This window comes from Hemitrygon akajei, chromosome 24, assembly GCF_048418815.1.
Source record: "Hemitrygon akajei chromosome 24, sHemAka1.3, whole genome shotgun sequence".
NCBI lineage: Eukaryota > Metazoa > Chordata > Chondrichthyes > Myliobatiformes > Dasyatidae > Hemitrygon > Hemitrygon akajei.
Window position 1 is genome coordinate 56,372,129 of NC_133147.1, and position 21,407 is coordinate 56,393,535.

Genomic DNA, 21,407 nt, shown 5'->3' on the forward strand with positions numbered 1-21,407 from the left:
TTCTTCGCTCCTGTTTAACACAACCGGGAGTTGACTCATTGTTCTTTCCCTTCTCCTTCTCCAATCTTTAGTCAAATTTCTTTGAACTATGTATCTTTACAGATGACGTGGCCATGATTTCAGCCTTATCCCTACTGGAGACTGCTGTTTCCTCCTCAGATATCATTACTGGATATTCCCATTCCCTTCTATCTCCGCCCATCCTCTTAATCATTCCCCATACCTCTCCCACATGTGTCGTTCGTCCTATTGTGTTGCAAAAACCCCTCCAACTTTCCCTTTTAACTTAATGTATAGTTCTTCTCATCACTGCCTGTACCTTCATATATTGAATCAAATGCTGCATATTATGGGTTCTTTTAACTAGTCTGAACACTCTATTTCTGTTTTTTTTATACAGCCTGACAACATTACTCTGTTCACCATGGTCCCAATTTTCTATTCATCTTATTTTTACTCCTGGGTATAGATCTTTCTGCTGCCATAATAATTGCTGAAGTCACCTGACTTTTTAATTCATCTATATTTCCAGAAATGTCAATCCTTGTCAATGCTTGTTCACTCAACTTCTGGAACTTACTCCAATCTGCTTTTCCAAACACCCACTTTGGGATTCCACCACCTGATCTTACACCCACTGATCATGAAACTGGGTAGTGATCGCTGCCTACTGTTGAAGCAGTGCAAACTCCCCAGTTACTAACTCCAGCCAAGGTATTAGACACTAATGTCATATTTAATACTGACTCAGTTCCTGTTGTTATGTTTATCCTTGTTCCTCTACCATCGTTCATACATACTAAATCCTTTTCTTCCATCAAATCTGCAATTACGTTTCCATTTGAATCTGTAAATGAATCCCCCTGTATTGTGCTGTGAGCATTGAAATCTGCAAACAACACTACTATATGTCTGTTTTAACCTTGTATCCTCACTAGGCTGACCAAATCCAACCTCTTACATGAATTGTATTAGTTAACTATAACCACTTACTCCTCTTTCTCCCTCACTTCCACCACTATGTATTCCTGATCATCTCCCTTTTTGAGTACCCTATATGGTATACCTTGTTCGATTAATATAGCACAACGCCCTCCTCTCCCTAGATTTCTATCTTTTCTTATCATTGTATATCCATATACTGCAAAGTCTAAAGTTGGTTTCAACCAAGTCTCCTGAATACACACTACATCCGGTTTTATAACGATTTCTTTAATAAACTGCTTGAATTCCTGACTATTGCTCAGTAAGTTCCTTGCATTCCATTACAAAAGAATCACCATAATTAGTATTAACCAATCCATGACAATTCCTGGTTTGACTGATAAGAGATGTTCTCCATCACTTCTTCCCATGTCAATCCTACTAACCCTAAATGGTTCATTGCTGGTTTGACAACCAGGTGAATTTTTCACTTTTTGACTTTACCTCAGCTGTACTATTAATCACTCCTGCAATGAATGTTACTAGAGCCTTTTTGTCTACATAATCCCATCATTTGTTCTTTGTTGCATCTCTCACATCCTCTTGCTCCCTGTTCATTACAAGCATTATTCTGTTCTCTTGACATACTTACAGCTTCTGCATAAGTGATCTTTCTTTTCACTCATACTTCTTGAATTTTATTCTCCCGTCTCTTAACCTCACACCCACTATATGCCACATTATGAGCTCCTCCACAATTACAGCATTTTGGTTGCACTCCTGTTCCACACTTTCCATATTCATGACCACCCCCATATCCAGCACGTCTCCTCTGCCTACTACAGTTTTTAGCTATGTGTTCAAACCTTTGACAATTATAGCACCTCAATGGCTTTGGCACATACACGCTTACTGGGTAACCCCTGAAACCCAGGAACACTTTCCCTGGCACTCCTTCTTCAAATTCAATCAACACCGATTCACTTTCCTTGTTCATCTCCCTCCTTTGTTGTTTTCAGTCTTTGAGCATTCATTACTTTTCTCCTTTGATATTCCTCTTCAACTCCTCCATATTTATACTCATTGGTACCCCCCGTGATCACTTCTTTACATCCACCACCATTTCGTGCTCCCATCCTGTGTATTCCACCTTACGTTTTCCTATCTCTCTTAATTTGAGTGCTTTCTAAAGCTGTTCCTTATTCGCATATCTTACCAATAGGTTGCCATCATTAAGGACTTTTGCAAATACTATTTCCACTATCTTATTTGCCAGTGTTGTTGTTAGCACCAACAGGTTAATTTTTTGCATGTTTCCTTAAGCCTTCTCATTAAATCTTATTATGCCAACACCTTCACTCTGATCTCGTTCATCTTCCTCACTTTCAGAGCGCTCTCCACTACCATTTTTATTCTTTTACTCTCTTTGTCTCAGTTTTCATTCATCCGTCCCCTGACTATCTCCTCATTCCCTTTACTTCTCCCTTCACAACCACCCATTTCTCCCCAGATGCCAACCTCTGATTGGCTCACTCCTCAGTAGTTCAGCAACAAATCCTCAAGCTCCCCCAGGGCACTGCTCTTGGTTCCAACTAATACAACACCTCTAGGCTCCAGCACAGCGCCCCAACCTCTATGGTCTGGGCACACCACCGACTGCTCTCCTGCCCACCAAGGCCCCTGTGAAGACCCAGAACCAACACCCACCTCCAAGTCGTGAAAAAGAGCTGGAGGTGATAAGGGAATAAATAGGCTGTAGGTGATGAACCTGGAATAAGTGGCAGATGACTCCCATTAGCTGCATGGAGACTGGGCGGGGTATGTATTTGTAGGCTTGGGAATGGGAGTGGGAGATGACGTAATAGTTATGGCATGGAAACGCGTGGAAATAGCCGGTAGAAACATTTAACAGCCTTGGATTTTTATCAGAGTCCAGAAAAATATACCACGAGATACATGATGGAACTTGGGAGAAGATCTTACAAAATTTCCCATGGGAAATCCTCTTCCATATCAATAAACGCAGTGAAAAATCAATAAAGGTTAAGAGATGTGGTTCTCTTAAGCAACTACATAGTTATTCTAATATGCGCCCAATTTGGCTAGCGGAGCAACAGGTCCACATCAGAGGCCATGTCATTGGCTCTTCACGCAACCCAAGAACATCTGAACAACACATCTGCACACATAAGGATATTCTTTTCGACTACAACTCCACTCTCAATACCATCACCAGCACAAAACTAATCAAGACCTTGGCCTCGTTGTGCAATTGTATCCTCCATTTCTTCACTTGTACTTTCAAATTCAGATTGGCAGCAATATCTCCTCCTCGATTTCCATCAACGGCTATTTTGTGCAGGACATTTTAGAGGGGGCAACTAAGCTCAACAAATGAGGGCTACTCGCAGGTCAGAGGCGGTGATTTAAAACAAGAGCTTCGCGGGCGTTAGCTCGACAAACTAAATAGATGTACAGAAGGGATAAGCGGAGCGACCATTGTTGGGAGTGGGTCAGTGATGAGAGCAGAATCAACAGGCTTTTTCTCATCGAGGTTTCGGAGAAAGGGGGCTTCGGCGAGGTAAGAGGGTAAGTGGACTTTGTTTTTGGTTTTTCTTTGCATTATTTGGAGGAACAGAGAGTATGAAGGTAGGATTAATACTTTGCTCTGGGTAACGGATGTGGAAATCCAGGGAATCTTCCAGTCTCCCAGATAGCACCATCTGCACCAGCTGCGCCGAGATGCAGCTCCTGAGAGACTCTGTTAGGGATCTGGAGCTGCTGTTCGATGAGACCTAAAGTTCATTCGGGAGAGTGAACTGGAGAGAGAGAAGAGATACAGGGAGTTCATCACCCCGAGGCTGCAGGAGTTAGATAAGTGAGTGACGGTTAGGGAAGCTAGGGGAAAGAGCTCAGATAGTAGAGAGCACCCCTCTGGCCACCCTCTCAGTAATCGTTATCTTCTGTAACATGCTGTTCGGGGGGTGACCTGATAAATGACAACTACAGCGATCGGATCTCTGGCACTGAGCCTGGATCCGTGATGCAGAACGGGAAGAGGAATGCAGTAATCATAGGGGATTCTAGAGTGAGGGGAACAGACAGGAGTTCTGTCAGCCTGATAGAGATACCGCATGGTGTGTTGCCTCCCACGTGCCATGTTATAGGATGTCTCGGACTGGGTTTAGAGTATTCTGAAGGGAGCTGGTGACCAGCCAGATGTCTTGGTACATGTTGATAACAGCGACATATGTAGAAAAAGGAGGAGGTCGTAAAGAGACAATTCAGGGAGTTAGTTAGGAAGCTGAAAGGCAGAATCTCTGGGGTAGTAATCTCAGGATTGCTGCCTATGCCACGTGTTAGTGAGCCATGACTCGCATGATCAGGTGTATTAATGTGAGGCAGGTAGTCTGCTGTAGTGGGCAGGGCTTTAGATTCCTGGATCACTGGGACCTCTTCTGGGGGAAGAGCAACCTGTACAAAAAGGACGGGTTACACCTGAACCAAAAGAAGTCCAATATCCTAGCAGGCACATTGAAGAGAGCTGTTAGGGAGTGTTTAAACTAATTTGGCAGGGGATGGGAAGTGTAGTGATGGGGCTGAGGAAGGAGAAAACTAAAATAATCAAAGATAGCATGCAACATAAATTATAGAAAGAATAGGCAGGATATGAGGTTTAACCAAAACCAGTGTCATGAGTTACAGGGCAATCGAGGCATGGTACAGTTAAAAGAGAAAGCAACACATACTGGACTGGAAGTGTTGTATTTGAATGCACACAGCATAAGGAATAAAACAGACGATCATGAAATTCAGCTCCAGACTGGCAAACATGGCCTTGTGGCCGTCTGACTAACTGAAAACTGACTGTCATTGGAAGCTGAACGTCTGAAGATATATGATCTATCGAAAAGATAGGTTAGTAGGCAGAGGAGGTGTGTGTTCTGTGTTTTAATTTTAAATCATTGGAAAGAGATGACATAGGATTTGAAGGTGTAGAGTCTCTATGGGTTGAGTTAAGAAATAGCAAGGGTAAAATAACTCCAGTGGCAGTTGTATACAGGCCTCGAAACAGCAACCGGGATGTGGATTACAAATTGCAGCAGGAGATAAAAAAGGTGTCTCACAAAGGCAATATCATGATAAGAATTGGGGATTTTAACATGTAAGTGGATTGGGAAAACCATATCAGTACTGGACATCAAGAGACAGAATCGGCAGAATGTCTAAGGGATGTCTTTTTAGAACAACTTGTTGTTGACCCCATGAGGGGATCGGCTATGTTGGATTGGGTGTTGTGCAATTATCCTGGGGTAATAAGACAGCTTAAGGTTAATGATCACCTAGGAAATAGTGATCACAATATGATCGCGTTGACACAGAAATTTGAGAGGGAAAAATAAAATCAAATGTGTGTATTTTAGTGGAATAAAGGAACTTACAATGACATGAAAGAGGAGTTGGCCGAAGTTAACTGGAAAGGGACATTTGCAGGAAGGACAGCAGAGCAGCAGTGGCTCAGTTTCTGTGAAAAATGAGGGAAGCGCAAGACAGATCTATCTGAAATAAGAAGAATGTTTCAAAGGGAAGAAGAATACTACCATGGCTGAAGTCAGAGCCAAAGTAAAAGCAAAGAAAGAGCAGACAAGGAATCCAGAGCTAGTGGGAAGATAGAGGATTGGAGAGCTTTTAAAAACTTGCAGAAGGTCATTTGGAAGGAGAAAATGAATTATGAAAGGAAGCTGGCGACTAATATCAAAGATACTAAAAGCGTTTTAAAGTACATAAAGGGTAAAAGAGAGTCAAGGGCAGATATAGGACCAATACAAAATGAAGCTGGAGATACTGTAATGAGAGATGCAGTGGTGGCAGAGGAACTGAATGCGTATTTTGTATCAGTCTTCACAGAGGAAGACATCTGCAGTATACCGGACATTTGAGAGTGTCAGGGAAGTGAAGTTTGCGCACCGTAAATTACGACTGAGAAGGTGCTCAGGAAGCTTAATGGTCTGAGGGTGGATAAATCTCCTGGAACTGATGGAATGCACCCTTGGGTTCTGAAGGAAGTAGCTGGAGAGATTGTGGAGGCATTAACGTTAATCTTTCAAGAACCAATAGATTTTCACATTGTACTGGATAACTGGAAAATTGCAAATGTTACTCCAGTATTTAACAAGGGTGGGAGACAGCAGAAAGGAAACTTTAGACCCATTATCCTAACATCAGTGGTCGGGAAGCTGTTGGAATCCATAGTTAGGGATGAGATTATGGAGTACCTGGAGGCACCTGACAGAATAGGCCAAAGCCAGCATAGTTTCCTGATTGGAAAATCTTGCCTGACAAACCTACTGCGTTTGTGTGTAAAAAAAAAACTACAAGCAGAGTAGACAACAGAGTTGCAGTAGACGTAGTGTACTTGGACTTTCAGAAGGCCTTTGACAAGGTGCCACACACGAGGCTGCAAAGCAACATAAGAGCCCATGGAATTATAGGCAAGTTACTAGCGTGGGTGCAGAATAGGCTGGTCGGCAGAAAACAGAGTGGGAGTAAAGGTATCCTACTCCGGCTGGCTGATAGTTACCAGTTGAATTCCACAGGGGTCGGTGTTGGGACTGCTGCGTTTTATGATTATGTCAATGATTTGGACTACGATTTTAATGGATTTGTGGCTAAAGTTGCCGATGATACAAACAGTGGTAGAGGAACGGGTGGTGCTGAGGAAATAGAGAGCCTGCAGAGACACTTAGATACTTAAGAAAAATGGGCAAAGAAGTAGCAAATGAAATACAACGTTGGAAAGTACATGGTTATGCACCTTGGAGGAAATAAATGGACAAACCGTTATATAGATGGGGAGAGAATTCAAAATGCAGAGATGCAGAAGGATTTGAGAGCCCTTGTGTAAGATACCCTAAAGGTTAATCTCCAGGTTGAGTCAGTTGTTAAGAAGGCGGGTGCAATCTTCGCATTCATTTGTAGTTGTATAGAATATAAGAGTTGGAATGTGATGTTGAGGACCTATAAGGCACTCGTGAGACCACAATTGGTCCATTGTGTGCTGGTTTGGGCTCCTTATTTTAGAAAGAATATACTGACATTGGAGAGGGTTCAGAGAAGATTCGCGAGATTGATTCCAGGAATGAAAGGCTTACCGCATGAGAAAAGTCTGGCAGCTCTTGCGCTGTATTCCCCAGAGTTTAGAAGAATGAGGGGAGATCTCATGGAAACATTCCAAGTGTTAAAACGCCTGAACAGATTAGATATGGCAGCATTATTTCCCATAGTGGAGGATTATAGGACAAGAGGGCAAGAATTCAGGATCAAAGAAATGAGATGTGGAGAAATTACTTTAGTCAGAGGGTGGTAAATCTGTGTTTTTTTTTGCCATGAGCAAATGTGGAGGCCAGGTCATTGGGTGTATTTAAGGCAGTGTGAAATCAGTTGTTGATTAGCCTCTGCACCTATTCTTATGGTCTGATGGTTCAACAACGGTGCAGCACAAGGCTCTCTGCGCAGACCCCTGTGCAATGCAATTTACACGTATGAGTGTATGGTTATGCACAGCTTCAACGTCACATTCAAATTTACTGACAATACCACGGTCGTAGAGCGCATGAAAAGTGGTGACGACTCAGCGTACAAGAGAGAGATTAAAAATATGGCTAAAGCGTGCCATAACAACAAAGCATTACAGAATGAGAAAACGAGGGATCTATGAACCAGACTTTAATTACGAAGAAGCACTGCAGAACCTCTACTTGCTTTTGAGTACGTAAAGTTTTGGCATTACATCTAGAACTTTGACAAACTTCTGAATCCCAACCACCGAAATCATGGACTACCTTGAACGGAAGATCCCAGAAAAAGGATTGGATATGCCCAGTCTATCACGGGTAAAATCCTCAACACCATGAAACATATCTGCACGAAGAATTGTCGCAGGAAATCAGCATCAATCATCAAAGACGCCACTCTCTAGCACTTACGTACTTCCCGCTGCTTAATCAGGAAGAATATACAGGACCCTCAGGATTCACACCACTATCTTCAGAAACAGTTACTACCCGTCAATCATCTGCCTCTTGAACCAAAGTGAACACCTTCCCTCAACGTCGCTTGCCCCGCCCTTGAAATATTTCCACAGGCTATCAACTCACTTTCAATGACACTTCATCTCATGTTCTTGAGAGGTAGATTTTGTATTAATCGTATTATTTCTTTTTGTATTTAGAATTTGTTGTCTTTTGCACACTGATTCAGCATCCACATTGGTATGGTCTTTCATTGATTCGATTATGGTTGATATTCTACTGTGGATTTTATGAACGTGCTCGCAAGAACCTGTACCTCAGGGTTGGATATGGTGACATATATTTACTTCAATAATGAACTTACTTTGAACATCAAACTTTCAATTGTGCCCATCATGTCCGAATGTCTGCAAAAAAAATGTGATTCACGAGGAGAAACGGGAAGATTGAAGGAAGAGGTATACTTGGCCGTAGTACACAAGCGTCAAACCAAGGTGAGTGTGAATGTAAATTTTGTTTGCTGTACCATAGACTAGACCTCTCAGTCATAATATTATTGTTCTAATCGAGAGCATATATCACCTGGTTGAACTGGAGAACAAATTAAATAACTCACCCACGACCGTTATCTTTATTCTGTTGCTTTCTGGTGATGATATGGTTCTACCGGACACCGTGCGCGTGTAATCACAGGAGTAATCCCACGGAGCAACTCCTCCGTTTGCGAAGGTGAACGTCGCGCTGTTTCGCTGTGACAGCTTTTCCTTTACTAGGAGTCCATTGTTGTACAGGCGAAAGGTGTCACCGGAATATTCCTGATCAGTTTTCTGACAAGTAAGTATGACCGACTCATCTGACACATAGACCTCATCAGGTCTGTTACTTGATATTTGAGGTTTTTGTGGCCGAGCTGCAAGGAAAGAAAATGAATTGATTCAGACTGTGTACAAGATACGTAATCAATGTTCTCATTAACTCCCGCGCAAAACTCGTGTGCAACTATATATTTCTCATGCATAATTACCATTATATAACTTGCCCCATCTGAAGATGTATTTGCAGAAATAGTATTTCCTGGAGGCAATAAGTGTGGTATGTCTGTATACTTGAATGAATGATCCACAAGAAAGCTTTGCTAAGTTAAATGATTGCACCTCCAGAGTTATTACATTGTCAGGAAGCTGAAGCAGAGATCCAACCACAGACCACATACAGTGCGCACTATAATATTTCCAGAGTAGCAAATCCGGGGGTTGGGGGCAACAAAGTCGTCGTCAAAGTTCAGGAGGAGACTAAAATTGCCAGAGAAATCCAGAATCGGGCAACGGAGAGAGTCGATATTGAGACAGACAGAGTTCAGATATCAATGCTGGAATGGCTCAGGAAAACTCACTGGCACAATCTGACAACAAACAGGTGAAAATCCAGGACTGAAATACACTGAGAAATAAACAGAGAGACAGATGACAGGTGCAGCACAATGAGACCCAGATAGATAGATAGATAGATAGATAGATAGATAGATAGATAGATAGATAGATAGATAGATAGATAGATAGATAGATACTTTATTCATCCCCATGGGGAAATTCAACTTTTTTCCAATGTCCCATACACTTGTTGTAGCAAAACTAATTACATACAATACTTAACTCAGTAAAAAAATATGATATGCATCAAATCACCATCTCAAAAAGCATTAATAATAGCTTTTAAAAAGTTCTTAAGTCCTGGCGGTAGAATTGTAAAGCCTAATGGCATTGGGGAGTATTGACCTCTTCATCCTGTCTGAGGAGCATTGCATCGATAGTAACCTGTCACTGAAACTGCTTCTCTGTCTCTGGATGGTGCTATGTAGAGGATGTTCAGAGTTATCCATAATTGACCGTAGCCTACTCAGTCAGTTGGCAGGAATAGAAGTAATAATGAGAAACAGATGAGAGACGGAGTATTCTGTAATACAGGGTCCGGAGTAGAGCAGGAGCGGGGACAGAAGCATGTGGCAATACAAAACCACAGGCTGACAGCTAAGGTAAAAGAAAAAAAATGTGTTCAGCAGGAGGTACTGACAGACCTGCACGATTGCTGCTCGTGCCTGTTTTAGAGAAGGCAGAAATATAGGAAGTGTTACGGATTCAGCAATAATAAATATATAAGTGAGGCAGGGTTTTTTTTAATAACAAATAAAACATTTATTAAGCACTGAAAAACAAACCCGCCAAAGTAAACAAACCACTAACGTAACCGGAAACCAGCTGCTGTGTGGCAGCTTAAACAGTTCTTAAAGGAATAAAGCGAACACAGTTCTTAAAGCGATGTTGTAAAAACAGTTCTTCAAAGTAGTACTGCAAAAGTTCAAAATGCTTACAGTCCATTGAAGGAGTGACTTTTTGAACGATTTAAATTCTCTTTCACGCCGCGTTGTTGCGGTTCCCAGTCGAACTATACTTTTCCCGGAGAATTTACGAAGATGAAAATGAAACGGCTTAAAGGCACTGACCTTTCCTTTAGAAAACTCTACCCAATCCTTTCTGCTATATTTCGCAGGGATTAACACGTGGACAGCCAACGAATTCCTTCCGAATGAGGATCAAACAAGGTCGAACCTGTTTCACCGTCGAAATTGACTTTCCTCGATCTTTTAGCTCCCGAACTCCGATCTTCACTCTCCACTGATTTTTAACTCGCAGTATTATGAAGAAACTGCCGGCAATGATCTTTTAAACTTTAGTCATTAATTAAAATTCCATCTTTCAACCAAACTGTGTCATAATATTGGACCACGCAGTGGCATGGAGTCAAAATGGCAAATCCAGCCACGAACAGCCCCTCCTCACAGGGAGGGGTCCTCCTCTTATACCCTGTAAAGAAAACCTGTCACATGACCTCTACTGGCGGGAAAATGACGTCACTCCAACATCACAAGACCACTACCTTAAGTCCAGTATAGCTTCAACACCACTGTCACGTGACAAGTACAAGATACCCATGGGTACGTAACACCTCCCACCAAAAAAAAACTTTGGTCTGTCAAGAACAAAATTTTAACAATTGTTTACAAGGAAAAAAACAAATGTATAAATTTTATAACATACACAGTATGCATAGTATCATCATATAACGTCTTACAACTTACAATACAGTAGGAGTGTTACAATTGTAAAAAACTACTCCAAAAAAAAATTACATTGTACATTCAACTTCAAGATAGACAATCAGCAAGCACATTATCTTCACCTCTAATATGAGTTATCACAAAATTGTACTCTTGTAACATCAAATTCCAATTTAATAACCTTCTGTTTTTGTTTTTCATCTTACTCAGAAACACCAACGGATTATGATCAATGTAAACAATAAGTGGTTTTTGAGTTGTACCAACATATATGTCAAAATGTTATAAAGCTAAAACAAGAGATAACAATTCCTTCTCTATTGTCGAATAGTTTCTTTGATGCTTATTAAATTTCTTAGAAAAGTAAGCTACTGGATGATCAACTTCATCACCCTCATTCCTTTACATTAATACTGCTCCTGCAGCCTCATCACTAGCATCTACAGCTAATGAAAAAGGTTTTTCAAAGTCAGATGCCTTGAGCACAGGTTGTTGACATATCATAGTTTTCAACTTTTCAAATGCTTCTTGACAAGGCACTGTCCACACAATCTTCTCATTCTTCTGCAAAGGGTTAATTAATGGAAGGGCAACATTAGGAAAATTCTTACAAAATTTTCAATAATAACCTACCATTCCCAAGAATCTTCTGAGAGTTTTTTTTCCCGTTGGAGTGGGAATCTCTAAAATTGCCCGAACTTTTGCCTGAACAGGAGCTACCTTACGTTGACCCAAAACATAACCAAGGTAAGCCACAGTGGCATGTCCGAATTCACTCTTAGCTAAATTAATAGTTAAGTTAGCTTTTGAAAGCCTTTCAAACAATTTCTCCACCGCAATAATGTGTGCTTCCCAAGTATCATTTCCTGTCACTAAATCATCAATATAAGCATCTGTGTCTTTCAATCTCTGAATCACAGAGTTAATCATCCTCTGGAAAGTACCTGGGGCATTCTTCATCCCAAATGGAAGAACATTATATTCATATAGCCCAGATGGAGTTACAAATGCAGAAATCTCTCTACCTCTGTCCGTTAGTGGAACACACCAATACCCTTTCAATAAATCAATCTTTATAAGGAACTTTGCTTTTCCAACTTTATCTACACAATCATCTACTCTAGGAATTCGATATGCATCTGTTTTCGTTACAGCATTCACCTTCCTATAGTCCGTACAAAACCTAATATTACCATCTGGTTTTGGCACCATAACACAAGGTGAACTCCAGTTCGAGTTAGAAGGTCTAATAATATTATTCTCTAACATATATTTAATTTCTTTCTCAGCAAGTTCACATTTTTCTATGTTCATCCTATATGGGTGTTGTTTAATAGGTTTGGCATATCCAACATCTACATCATGTGAATCTATAGTCGTCCTTCTCGAAACATCTGGAAACAAATCCTTATATTTAAAAATTAATTTCTTCATCTGCTGTTTCTGCTCTGGCTGTAAATGTGCTAGTTTCCCATCAATATTTTCCAGAATGGTTGAATTTGGTAACCTGACAGAAACAATGTTTGATTTAGAATGAAATTCAGATGAATCATCTATCATGTTCCTAGTTAAATCAAATTCATTATCATTAACCACAACAGTCACAGTATCAGATTGCTTCTCATAATATGGTTTTATCATATTTATATGGCAAAGTTGTGTTGGCCTTCTACGATCTGATGTTTTTATCAGGTAATCCACATAATTGATTTTAGACACAATTTCATAAGGACCATGAAATCTAGCTTGTAAAGGATTCATTTGCACTGGGAAAAGAACCAGCACTTTATCTCCAAGCTTAAACATCCTCATCCTACCTTCTTTATCATACCAAGTTTTCATTTTCTCCTGAGCCAATTTTAAATGTTCCTTGGCTAAGCTACAAACTTTATGTAACCTGTCCTTAAATTTCAAAACATAGTCCAACAAATTAGTGTGTACTTCCTTACTAATCCACTGTTCTTTTAATAAAGCTAAAGGTCCTCTAACTCTATGCCCAAATAGAGTCTCTAGCTTTATCACTGAGTCCATGGAATTCCTTCCCTTCCTAAAACCACTCTGATAACTTGCCAACATTCCCCTCTTCTCAAGATCATACGATGACTTTTCTGTTATCATCCTTTCCATTATCTTGCATATATTTGATGTTAATGCTATTGGCCTGTAGCTAGTGGGTTTTGACAGATCCTTGCCAGTTTTCCTTATTGGAATTACTACTGCTTCTTTCCATGCACTTGGTAATCTTCCCCCTCCCACACTCTGTTGTAAAGATGCAGCAACTTCAAGAGCGCTCCTTCCCCTGGAATTTTTAGCATTATATAGCACATCAGATCTGTCCCTGGGGAGGTTAGTCTCGATATCTTTATTGCTCTCACCATCTCTGCCAACGTCATCAATTATATCATCAGTTTCTTCCCTCCTGTTTAACACAACTGGGAGTTGACTCATTGTTCTTTCCCTTCTCCTTCTCCACTCTTTAGTCAAATGTTTTTGAACTATGTATCTTTACAGATGACATGGCCATGATTTCAGCCTTATCCCTACTGGAGACTGCTGTTTCCTCCTCAGATATCATTACTGGATATTCCCATTCCCTTCTATCTCCTCCCATCCTCTTAATCATTCCCCATACCTCTCCCACAGGTGTCATTCGTCCTATTTTGTTGCAAAAACTCCTCCAACTTGCCCTTTTAACTTGATGTATAGTTCTTCTCATCACTGCCTGCACCTTCTTATATTGAATCAAATGCTGCATATTATGGGTTCTTTTAACTAGTCTGAACACTCTATTTCTGTTTTTTTTTTATACAGCCTGACAACATTACTCTGTTCACCATGGTCCCAGTTTTCTATTCATCTTATTTTTACTCCTGGGTATAGATCTTTCTGCTGCCATAATAATTGCTGAAGTCACCTGACTTTTTAATTCATCTATATTTCCAGAAATGTCAATCCTTGTCAATGCTTGTTCACTCAACTTCTGGAACTTACTCCAATCTGCTTTTCCAAACACCCACTTTGGGATTCCACCACCTGATCTTACACCCACTGATCATGAAACTGGGTAGTGATCGCTGCCTACTGTTGAAGCAGTGCAAACTCCCCAGTTACTAACTCCAGCCAAGGTATTAAACACTAATGTCATATTTAATACTGACTTAGTTCCTGTTGTTATGTTTATCCTTGTTCCTCGACCATCATTCATACATACTAAATCCTTTTCTTCCATCAAATCTGCAATTACCTTTCCATTTGAATCTGTAAATTAATCCCCCTATATTGTGCTGTGAGCATTGAAATCTGCAAACATCACTACTATATGTCTGTTTTAACCTTGTATCCTCACTAGGCTGTCCAAATCCAACCTTTTACATGAATTGTATTAGTTAACTATAACCACTTACTCCTCTTTCTCCCACACTTCCACCACTATGTATTCCTGATCATCTCCCTTTTTGAGTACCCTATATGGTATACCTTGTTCGACTAATATAGCACAACGCCCTCCTCTCCCTAGATTTCTATATTTTCTTATCATTGTATATCCATATACTGCAAAGTCTAAAGTTGGTTTCAACCAAGTCTCCTGAATACACGCTGCATCCGGTTTTATAACGATTTCTTTAATAAACTGCTTGAACTCCTGACTATTGGTCAGTAAGTTCCTTGCATTCCATTGCAAAAGAATCACCATAATTAGTATTAACCAATCCATGACAATTCCTGGTTTGACTGATAAGTGATGTTCTCCATCACTTCTTCCCATGTCAATCCTACTAACCCTAAATGGTTCATTGCTGGTTTGACAACCAGGTGAATTTTTCACTTTTTGACTTTACCTCCTCTGTACTATTAATCACTCCTGCAATGAATGTTACTAGAGCCTTTTTGTCAACATAAATACCATCATTTGTTCTTTGTTGCATCTCTCACATTCCTCTTGCTCCCTGTTCATTACAAGCATTATTCTGTTCTCTTGACATACTTACAGCTTCTGCATAAGTGATCTTTCTTTTCACTCATACTTCTTGAATTTTATTCTCCCGTCTCTTAACCTCGCACCCACTATATGCCACATTATGAGCTCCTCCACAATTACAGCATTTTGGTTGCACTCCTGTTCCACACTTTCCATATTCATGATCACCCCCATATCCAGCACGTCTCCTCTGCCTACTACAGTTTTTAGCTATGTGTTCAAACCTTTGACAATTATAGCACCTCAATGGATTTGACACATACACGCTTACTGGGTAACCCCTGAAACCCAGGAACACTTTCCCTGGCACTCCTTCTTCAAATCCAATCAACACCGATTCACTTTCCTTGTTCAACTCCCTCCTTTGTTGTTTTCAGTCTTTGAGCATTCATTACTTTTCCTCCTTTGATATTCCTCTTCAACTCCTCCATATTTATACTCATTGGTACCCCCCGTGATCACTTCTTTACATCCACCACCATTTCGTGCTCCCATCCTGTGTATTCCACCTTACGTTTTCCTATCTCTCTTAATTTGAGCGCTTTCTAAAGCTGTTCCTTATTCGCATATCTTACCAATAGGTTGCCATCATTAAGGACTTTTGCAAATACTATTTCCACTATCTTATTTGCCAGTGTTGTTGTTAGCACCAACAGGTTAATTTTTTGCATGTTTCCTTAAGCCTTCTCATTAAATCTTATTATGACAACACCTTCACTCTGATCTCGTTCATCTTCCTCACTTTCAGAGCGCTCTCCACTACCATTTTTATTCTTTTACTCCCTTTGTCTCGGTTTTCATTCATCCGTCCCCTGACTATCTCCTCATTCCCTTTACTTCTCCCTTCACAACCACCCATTTCTCCCCAGCTGCCAACCTCTGATCGGCTCACCCCTCAGTAGTTCAGCAACAAATCCTCAAGCTCCCCCAGGGCACTGCTCTCGGTTCCAACTAATACAACACCTCTAGGCTCCAGCACAGCGCCCCAACCTCTATGGTCTGGGACACATCGCCGACAGCTCTCCTGCCCACCAAGGCTCCTGTGAAGACCCAGAACCAACACCCACCTCCAAATCGTGAAAAAGAGCTGGAGGTGATAAGGGAATAAATAGGCTGTAGGTGATGAACCTGGAATAAGTGGCAGAAGACTGCCATTAGCTGCATGGAGACTGGGCGGGGTATGTATTTGTAGGCTGGGGAATGGGAGTGGGAGATGACGTAATAGTTATGGCATGGAAACGCGTGGAAATAGCCGGTAGAAACATTTAACTGCCTTGGATTTTTATCACAGTCCAGAAAAATATACCACGAGATACATGATGAAACTTGGGAGAAGATCTTACAGAACTTCCCATGGGAAATCCTCTTCCATATCAATAAATGCAGCGAGAAATCAATAAAGGTTAAGAGGTGTGGTTCTCTTAAGTAACTACATAGTTATTCTAATATGCGCCCAATTTGGATAGCGGAGCAACAGGTCCACATCAGAGGCCATGTCATTGGCTCTTCACGCAACCCAAGAACATCTGAACAACACATTTGCACACATAAGGATATTCTTTTCGACTACAACTCCGCCCTCGATACCATCACCAGCACAAAACTAATCAAGACCTTGGCCTCGTTGTGCAATTGTATCCTCCATTTCTTCACTTGTACTTCCAAATTCAAATTGGCAGCAATATCTCCTCCTCGATTTCCATCAACGGCTATTTTGTGCAGGACATTTTAGAGGGGGCAACTAAGCTCAACAAACCAAATAGATGTACAGAAGGGATAAGCGGAGCGACCATTGTTGGGAGTGGGCCAGTGATGAGAGTAGAAGCAACAGGCTTTTTCTCATCGAGGTTTCGGAGAAAGGGGGCTTCGACAAGGTAAGTGGGTAAGTGGACTTCGTTTTTGGTTTTTCTTTGCATTTTTTGGAGGAACAGAGAGTATGAAGGTAGGATTAATACTTTGCTCTGGGTAACGGATGTGGAAATCCAGGGAATCTTCCAGTCTCCCAGATAGCACCATCTGCGCCAGCTGCGCCGAGATGCAGCTCCTGAGAGACTCTGTTAGGGATCTGGAGCTGCTGTTCAATGACCTAAAGTTCATTAGGGAGAGTGAACTGGAGAGAGAGAAGAGCTACAGGGAGTTCATCACCCCGAGGCTGCAGGAGTTAGATAAGTGAGTGACGGTTAGGGAAGCAAGGGAAAAGAGCTCAGATAGTAGAGAGCACCCCTGTGGCCACCCTCTCAGTAATTGTTATCTTCTGTTAGATGCTGTTCGGGGGATGACCTGATAAATGACAACTGCAGCCATCGGATCTCTGGCAATGAGCCTGGATCCGTGATGCAGAATGGGAAGAGGAATGCAGTAGTCACAGGGGATTCTAGAGTGAGGGGAACAGACAGGAGTTCTGTCAGCCTGATAGAGATACTGCATGGTGTGTTGCCACCCCCGTGCCATGTTATAGGATGTCTCGGACTGGCTGAAGGGAGCTGGTGACCAGCCAGATGTCTTGGTACATGTTGATAACAACGACATATGTAGAAAAAGAAGGAGGTCGTAAAGAGACAATTCAGGGAGTTAGTTAGGAAGCTGAAAGGCAGAACCTCTGGGGTAGTAATCTCAGGATTGCTGCCTATGCCACGTGTTAGTGAGCCATGACTCTCATGATCAGGTGTATTAATGTGAGGCAGGTAGTCTGCTGTAGGGGGCAGGGCTTTAGATTCCTGAATCACTGGGGCCTCTTCTGGGGGAAGAGCAACCTGTACAAAAAGGACGGGTTACACCTGAACCAAAGGGAGTCCAATATCCTAGCAGGCACATTGAAGAGAGCTGTTAGGGAGTGTTTAAACTAATTTGGCAGGGGATGGGAAGCGGAGTGATGGGGCTGAGGAAGGAGAAAACTAAAATAATCAAAGATAGTGTGCAACATAAATTATAGAAAGAATAGGCAGGATATGAGGCTTAACCAAAGCCAGTGTCATGAGTTACAGGGCAATCGAGGCATGGTACAGTTAAAAGAATAGAAAGCAACACATACTGGACTGAAAGTGTTGTATTTGAATGCAGGCAGCATAAGGAATAAAACAGACGATCATGAAATTCAGCTCCAGATTGGCAAATATGACCTTGTGGCCATCTGACTAACTGAAGACTGACTGTCATTGGAAGCTGAACGTCTGAGGATATATGATCTATCGAAAAGATAGGTTAGTAGGCAGAGGAGGTGTGTGGCTCTGTGTTTTAATTTTAAATCATTGGAAAGAGATGACATAGGATTTGAAGGTGTAGAGACTCTATGGGTTGAGTTAAGAAATAGCAAGGGTAAAATGACCCCAGTGGCAGTTGTATACAGGCCTCGAAACAGCAACCGGGATGTGGATTACAAATTGCAGCAGGAGATAGAAAAGGTGTCTCACAAAGGCAATATCATGATAAGAATTGGGGATTTTAACATGTAAGTGGATTGGGAAAACCATATCAGTACTGGACATCAAGAGACAGAATCGGTAGAATGTCTAAGGGATGTTTTTTTAGAACAACTTGTTGTTGACTCCATGAGGGGATAGGCTATGTTGGATTGGGTGTTGTGCAATTATCCTGAGGTAATAAGACAGCTTAAGATTAATGATCACCTAGGAAATAGTGATCACAATATGATTGTGTTGACACAGAAATTTGAGAGGGAAAAATAAAATCAAATGTGTCTGTATTTTAGTGGAATAAAGGAACTTACAATGACATGAAAGAGGAGTTGGCCGAAGTTAACTGGAAAGGGACATTTGCAGGAAGGACAGTAGAGCAGCAATGGCTCGGGTTTCTGTGAAAAATGAGGGAAGTGCAAGGCAGATCTATTTGAAATAAGAAGAATGTTTCAAAGGGAAGATGAATACTACCATGGCTGAAGTCAGAGCCAAAGTAAAAGCAAAGAAAGGGCAGACAAGGAATCCAGAGCTAGTGGGAAGATAGAGGATTGGAGAGCTTTTAAAAACTTGCAGAAGGTCATTTGGAAGGAGAAGATGAATTATGAGAGGAAGCTGGCGACTAATATCAAATATATTAAAAGCTTTTTAAAGTACATAAAGGGTAAAAAAGAGTTGAGGGCAGATATAGGACCAATACAAAATGAAGCTGGAGATACTGTAAAAGAGATGCAGAGGTGGCAGAAGAACTGAATACGTATTTTGTATCAGTCTTCACAGTGGAAGATGTCTGCAGTATACTGGACATTCCAGAGTGTCAGGGAAGTGAAGTTTGTGCAGTGAAAATTACGACTGAGAAGGTGCTCAGGAAGCTTAATGGTCTGAGGGTGGATAAATCTCCTGGAACTGATGGAATGCACCCTCGAGTTCTGAAGGAAGTAGCTGGAGAGATTGCGGAGGCATTAACGTTAATCTTTCAAGAACCAATAGATTTTCACATTGTACTGGATAACTGGAAAAATGTAAATATTACTCCAGTACTTACCAAGGGTGGGAGACAGCAGAAAGGAAACTTTAGACCTGTTAGCCTGACATCAGCGGTTGGGAAGCTGTTTGAATCCATAGTTAGGGATGAGATTATGGAGTACCTGGAGGCACCTGACAGGATAGGCCAAAGCCAGCATAGTTTCCTGATTGGAAAATCTTGGCTGACAAACCTACTGCATTTGTTAAAAAAATTACAAGCAGAGTAGACAAAGGAGTAGCAGTAGACATAGTGTACTTGGACTTTCAGAAGGCCTTTGACAAGGTGCCACACACGAAGCTGCAAAGCAACATAAGAGCCCATGGAATTATAGGCAAGTTATTAGTGTGGGTGCAGAATAGGATGGTCGGCAGAAAACAGAGTGGAAGTAAAGGTATCCTATTCTGGCTAGCTGCTAGTTACCAGTCGAGTTCCACAGGGTTCACTGTCGGGTCTGCTGCTTTTTACGAGTATGTCAATGATTTGGACTACGATTTTAATGGATTTGTGGCTAAAGTTGCCGATGATACAAACAGTAATAGAGGTACGGGTGGTGCTGACGAAATAGAGAGCCTGCAGAGAAACTTAGGTACTAAAGAAAAATGGGCAAAGAAGTAGCAAATGAAATACAACGTTGGAAAGTACATGGTTATGCACCTTGGAGGAAATAAATGGACAAACTGTTATATAGATGGGGAGAGAATTCAAAATGCAGAGATGCAGAAGGACTTGAGAGCCCTTGTGTAAGATACCCTAAAGGTTAATCTCCAGGTTGAGTCAATTGTTAAGAAGGCGGGTGCAATCTTGGCATTCATTTGTAGTTGTATAGAATAAAAGAGTTGGAATGTGATGTTGAGGCCCTATAAGGCACTCGTGAGACCACAATTGGTCTATTGTGTGTTGGTTTGGGCTCCTTATTTTTAGAAAGAATATACTGACATTGGAGAGGGTTCAGAGAAGATTCTCGAGAATGATTCCAGGAATGAAAGGCTTACCGCATGAGAAAAGTCTGGCAGCTCTTGCGCTGTATTCTCCAGAGATTAGAAAATGAGGGGGGATCCCATGGAAACATTCCAAGTGTTAAAAAGCCTGAACAGATTAGATATGGCAGCATTATTTCCCATAGTAGGGGATTATAGGACAAGAAGGAAAGAATTCAGGATCGAAGAAATGAGATGCGGAGAAATTAGTTTAGTCAGAAGGTGGTAAATCTGTGGACATTTTTTGCCATGAGCAACTGTGGTGGCCAGGTCATTGGGTGTATTTAAGACAGAGTGCAATCAATTGTTGATTAGCCAGGGCATCAAAGGGTATGGGGAGGAACCAGGGGAATGGGGATAACTGGAAGAATTGGACAACCCCATGATTAAAGAGCGGGTTTAAAGAGCATGATTAAATGGCCTGCCTCTGCACCTATTCTTATGGTCTTATGGTCCAACAATGGTGCAGCACAAGGCTCTGAGCGCAGACCCCTGCGCTACTCAATTTACACGTATGAGTGTATGGTTATGCACAGCTTCAACGTCACATTCAAATTTACTGACAATACCATGATCGTAGAGCGCATGAAAAGTGGTGACGACTCAGCGTACAGGAGAGAGATTAAAAATATGGCTAAAGCGTGCCATAACAACAAAGCATTACAGAAGGAGGAAACGAGAGATCAATGAACCAGACTTTAATTACGAAGAAGCACTGCAGAACCTCTACTTTCTTTAGAGTACGTAAAGTTTCGGCATTACATCTAGAACTTTGACGAAATTCTGAATTCCAGCCACCGAAATCATGGACAACCTTGAACGGAAGATCCTAGAAAAAGGATTGGATATGCCCAGTCTATCATGGGTAAAGTCCTCAACACCACGAAACATATCTGCACAAAGAACTGTCGCAGGAAATCAGCACCAATCATCGGGGACGC

At 41.4% G+C, this 21,407-nt stretch overlaps 1 protein-coding gene across 1 annotated transcript in view; it reads right to left on the minus strand.

The window, feature by feature from the left end:
• Nucleotides 1-17,065, minus strand: part of LOC140715760 (uncharacterized) — a 30,082-nt gene extending 13,017 nt beyond the window's left edge. The window contains exons 1-2 of the mRNA XM_073028131.1: nt 17,005-17,065; nt 8,572-8,865 (exon numbers count right to left, since the gene is read on the minus strand). Of these exons, the coding sequence (XP_072884232.1) occupies nt 8,572-8,865; nt 17,005-17,065 (355 nt within the window). The remainder of the gene's footprint in view (nt 1-8,571; nt 8,866-17,004) is intronic.
• Between the last annotated feature and the right edge of the window lie 4,342 nt (nt 17,066-21,407).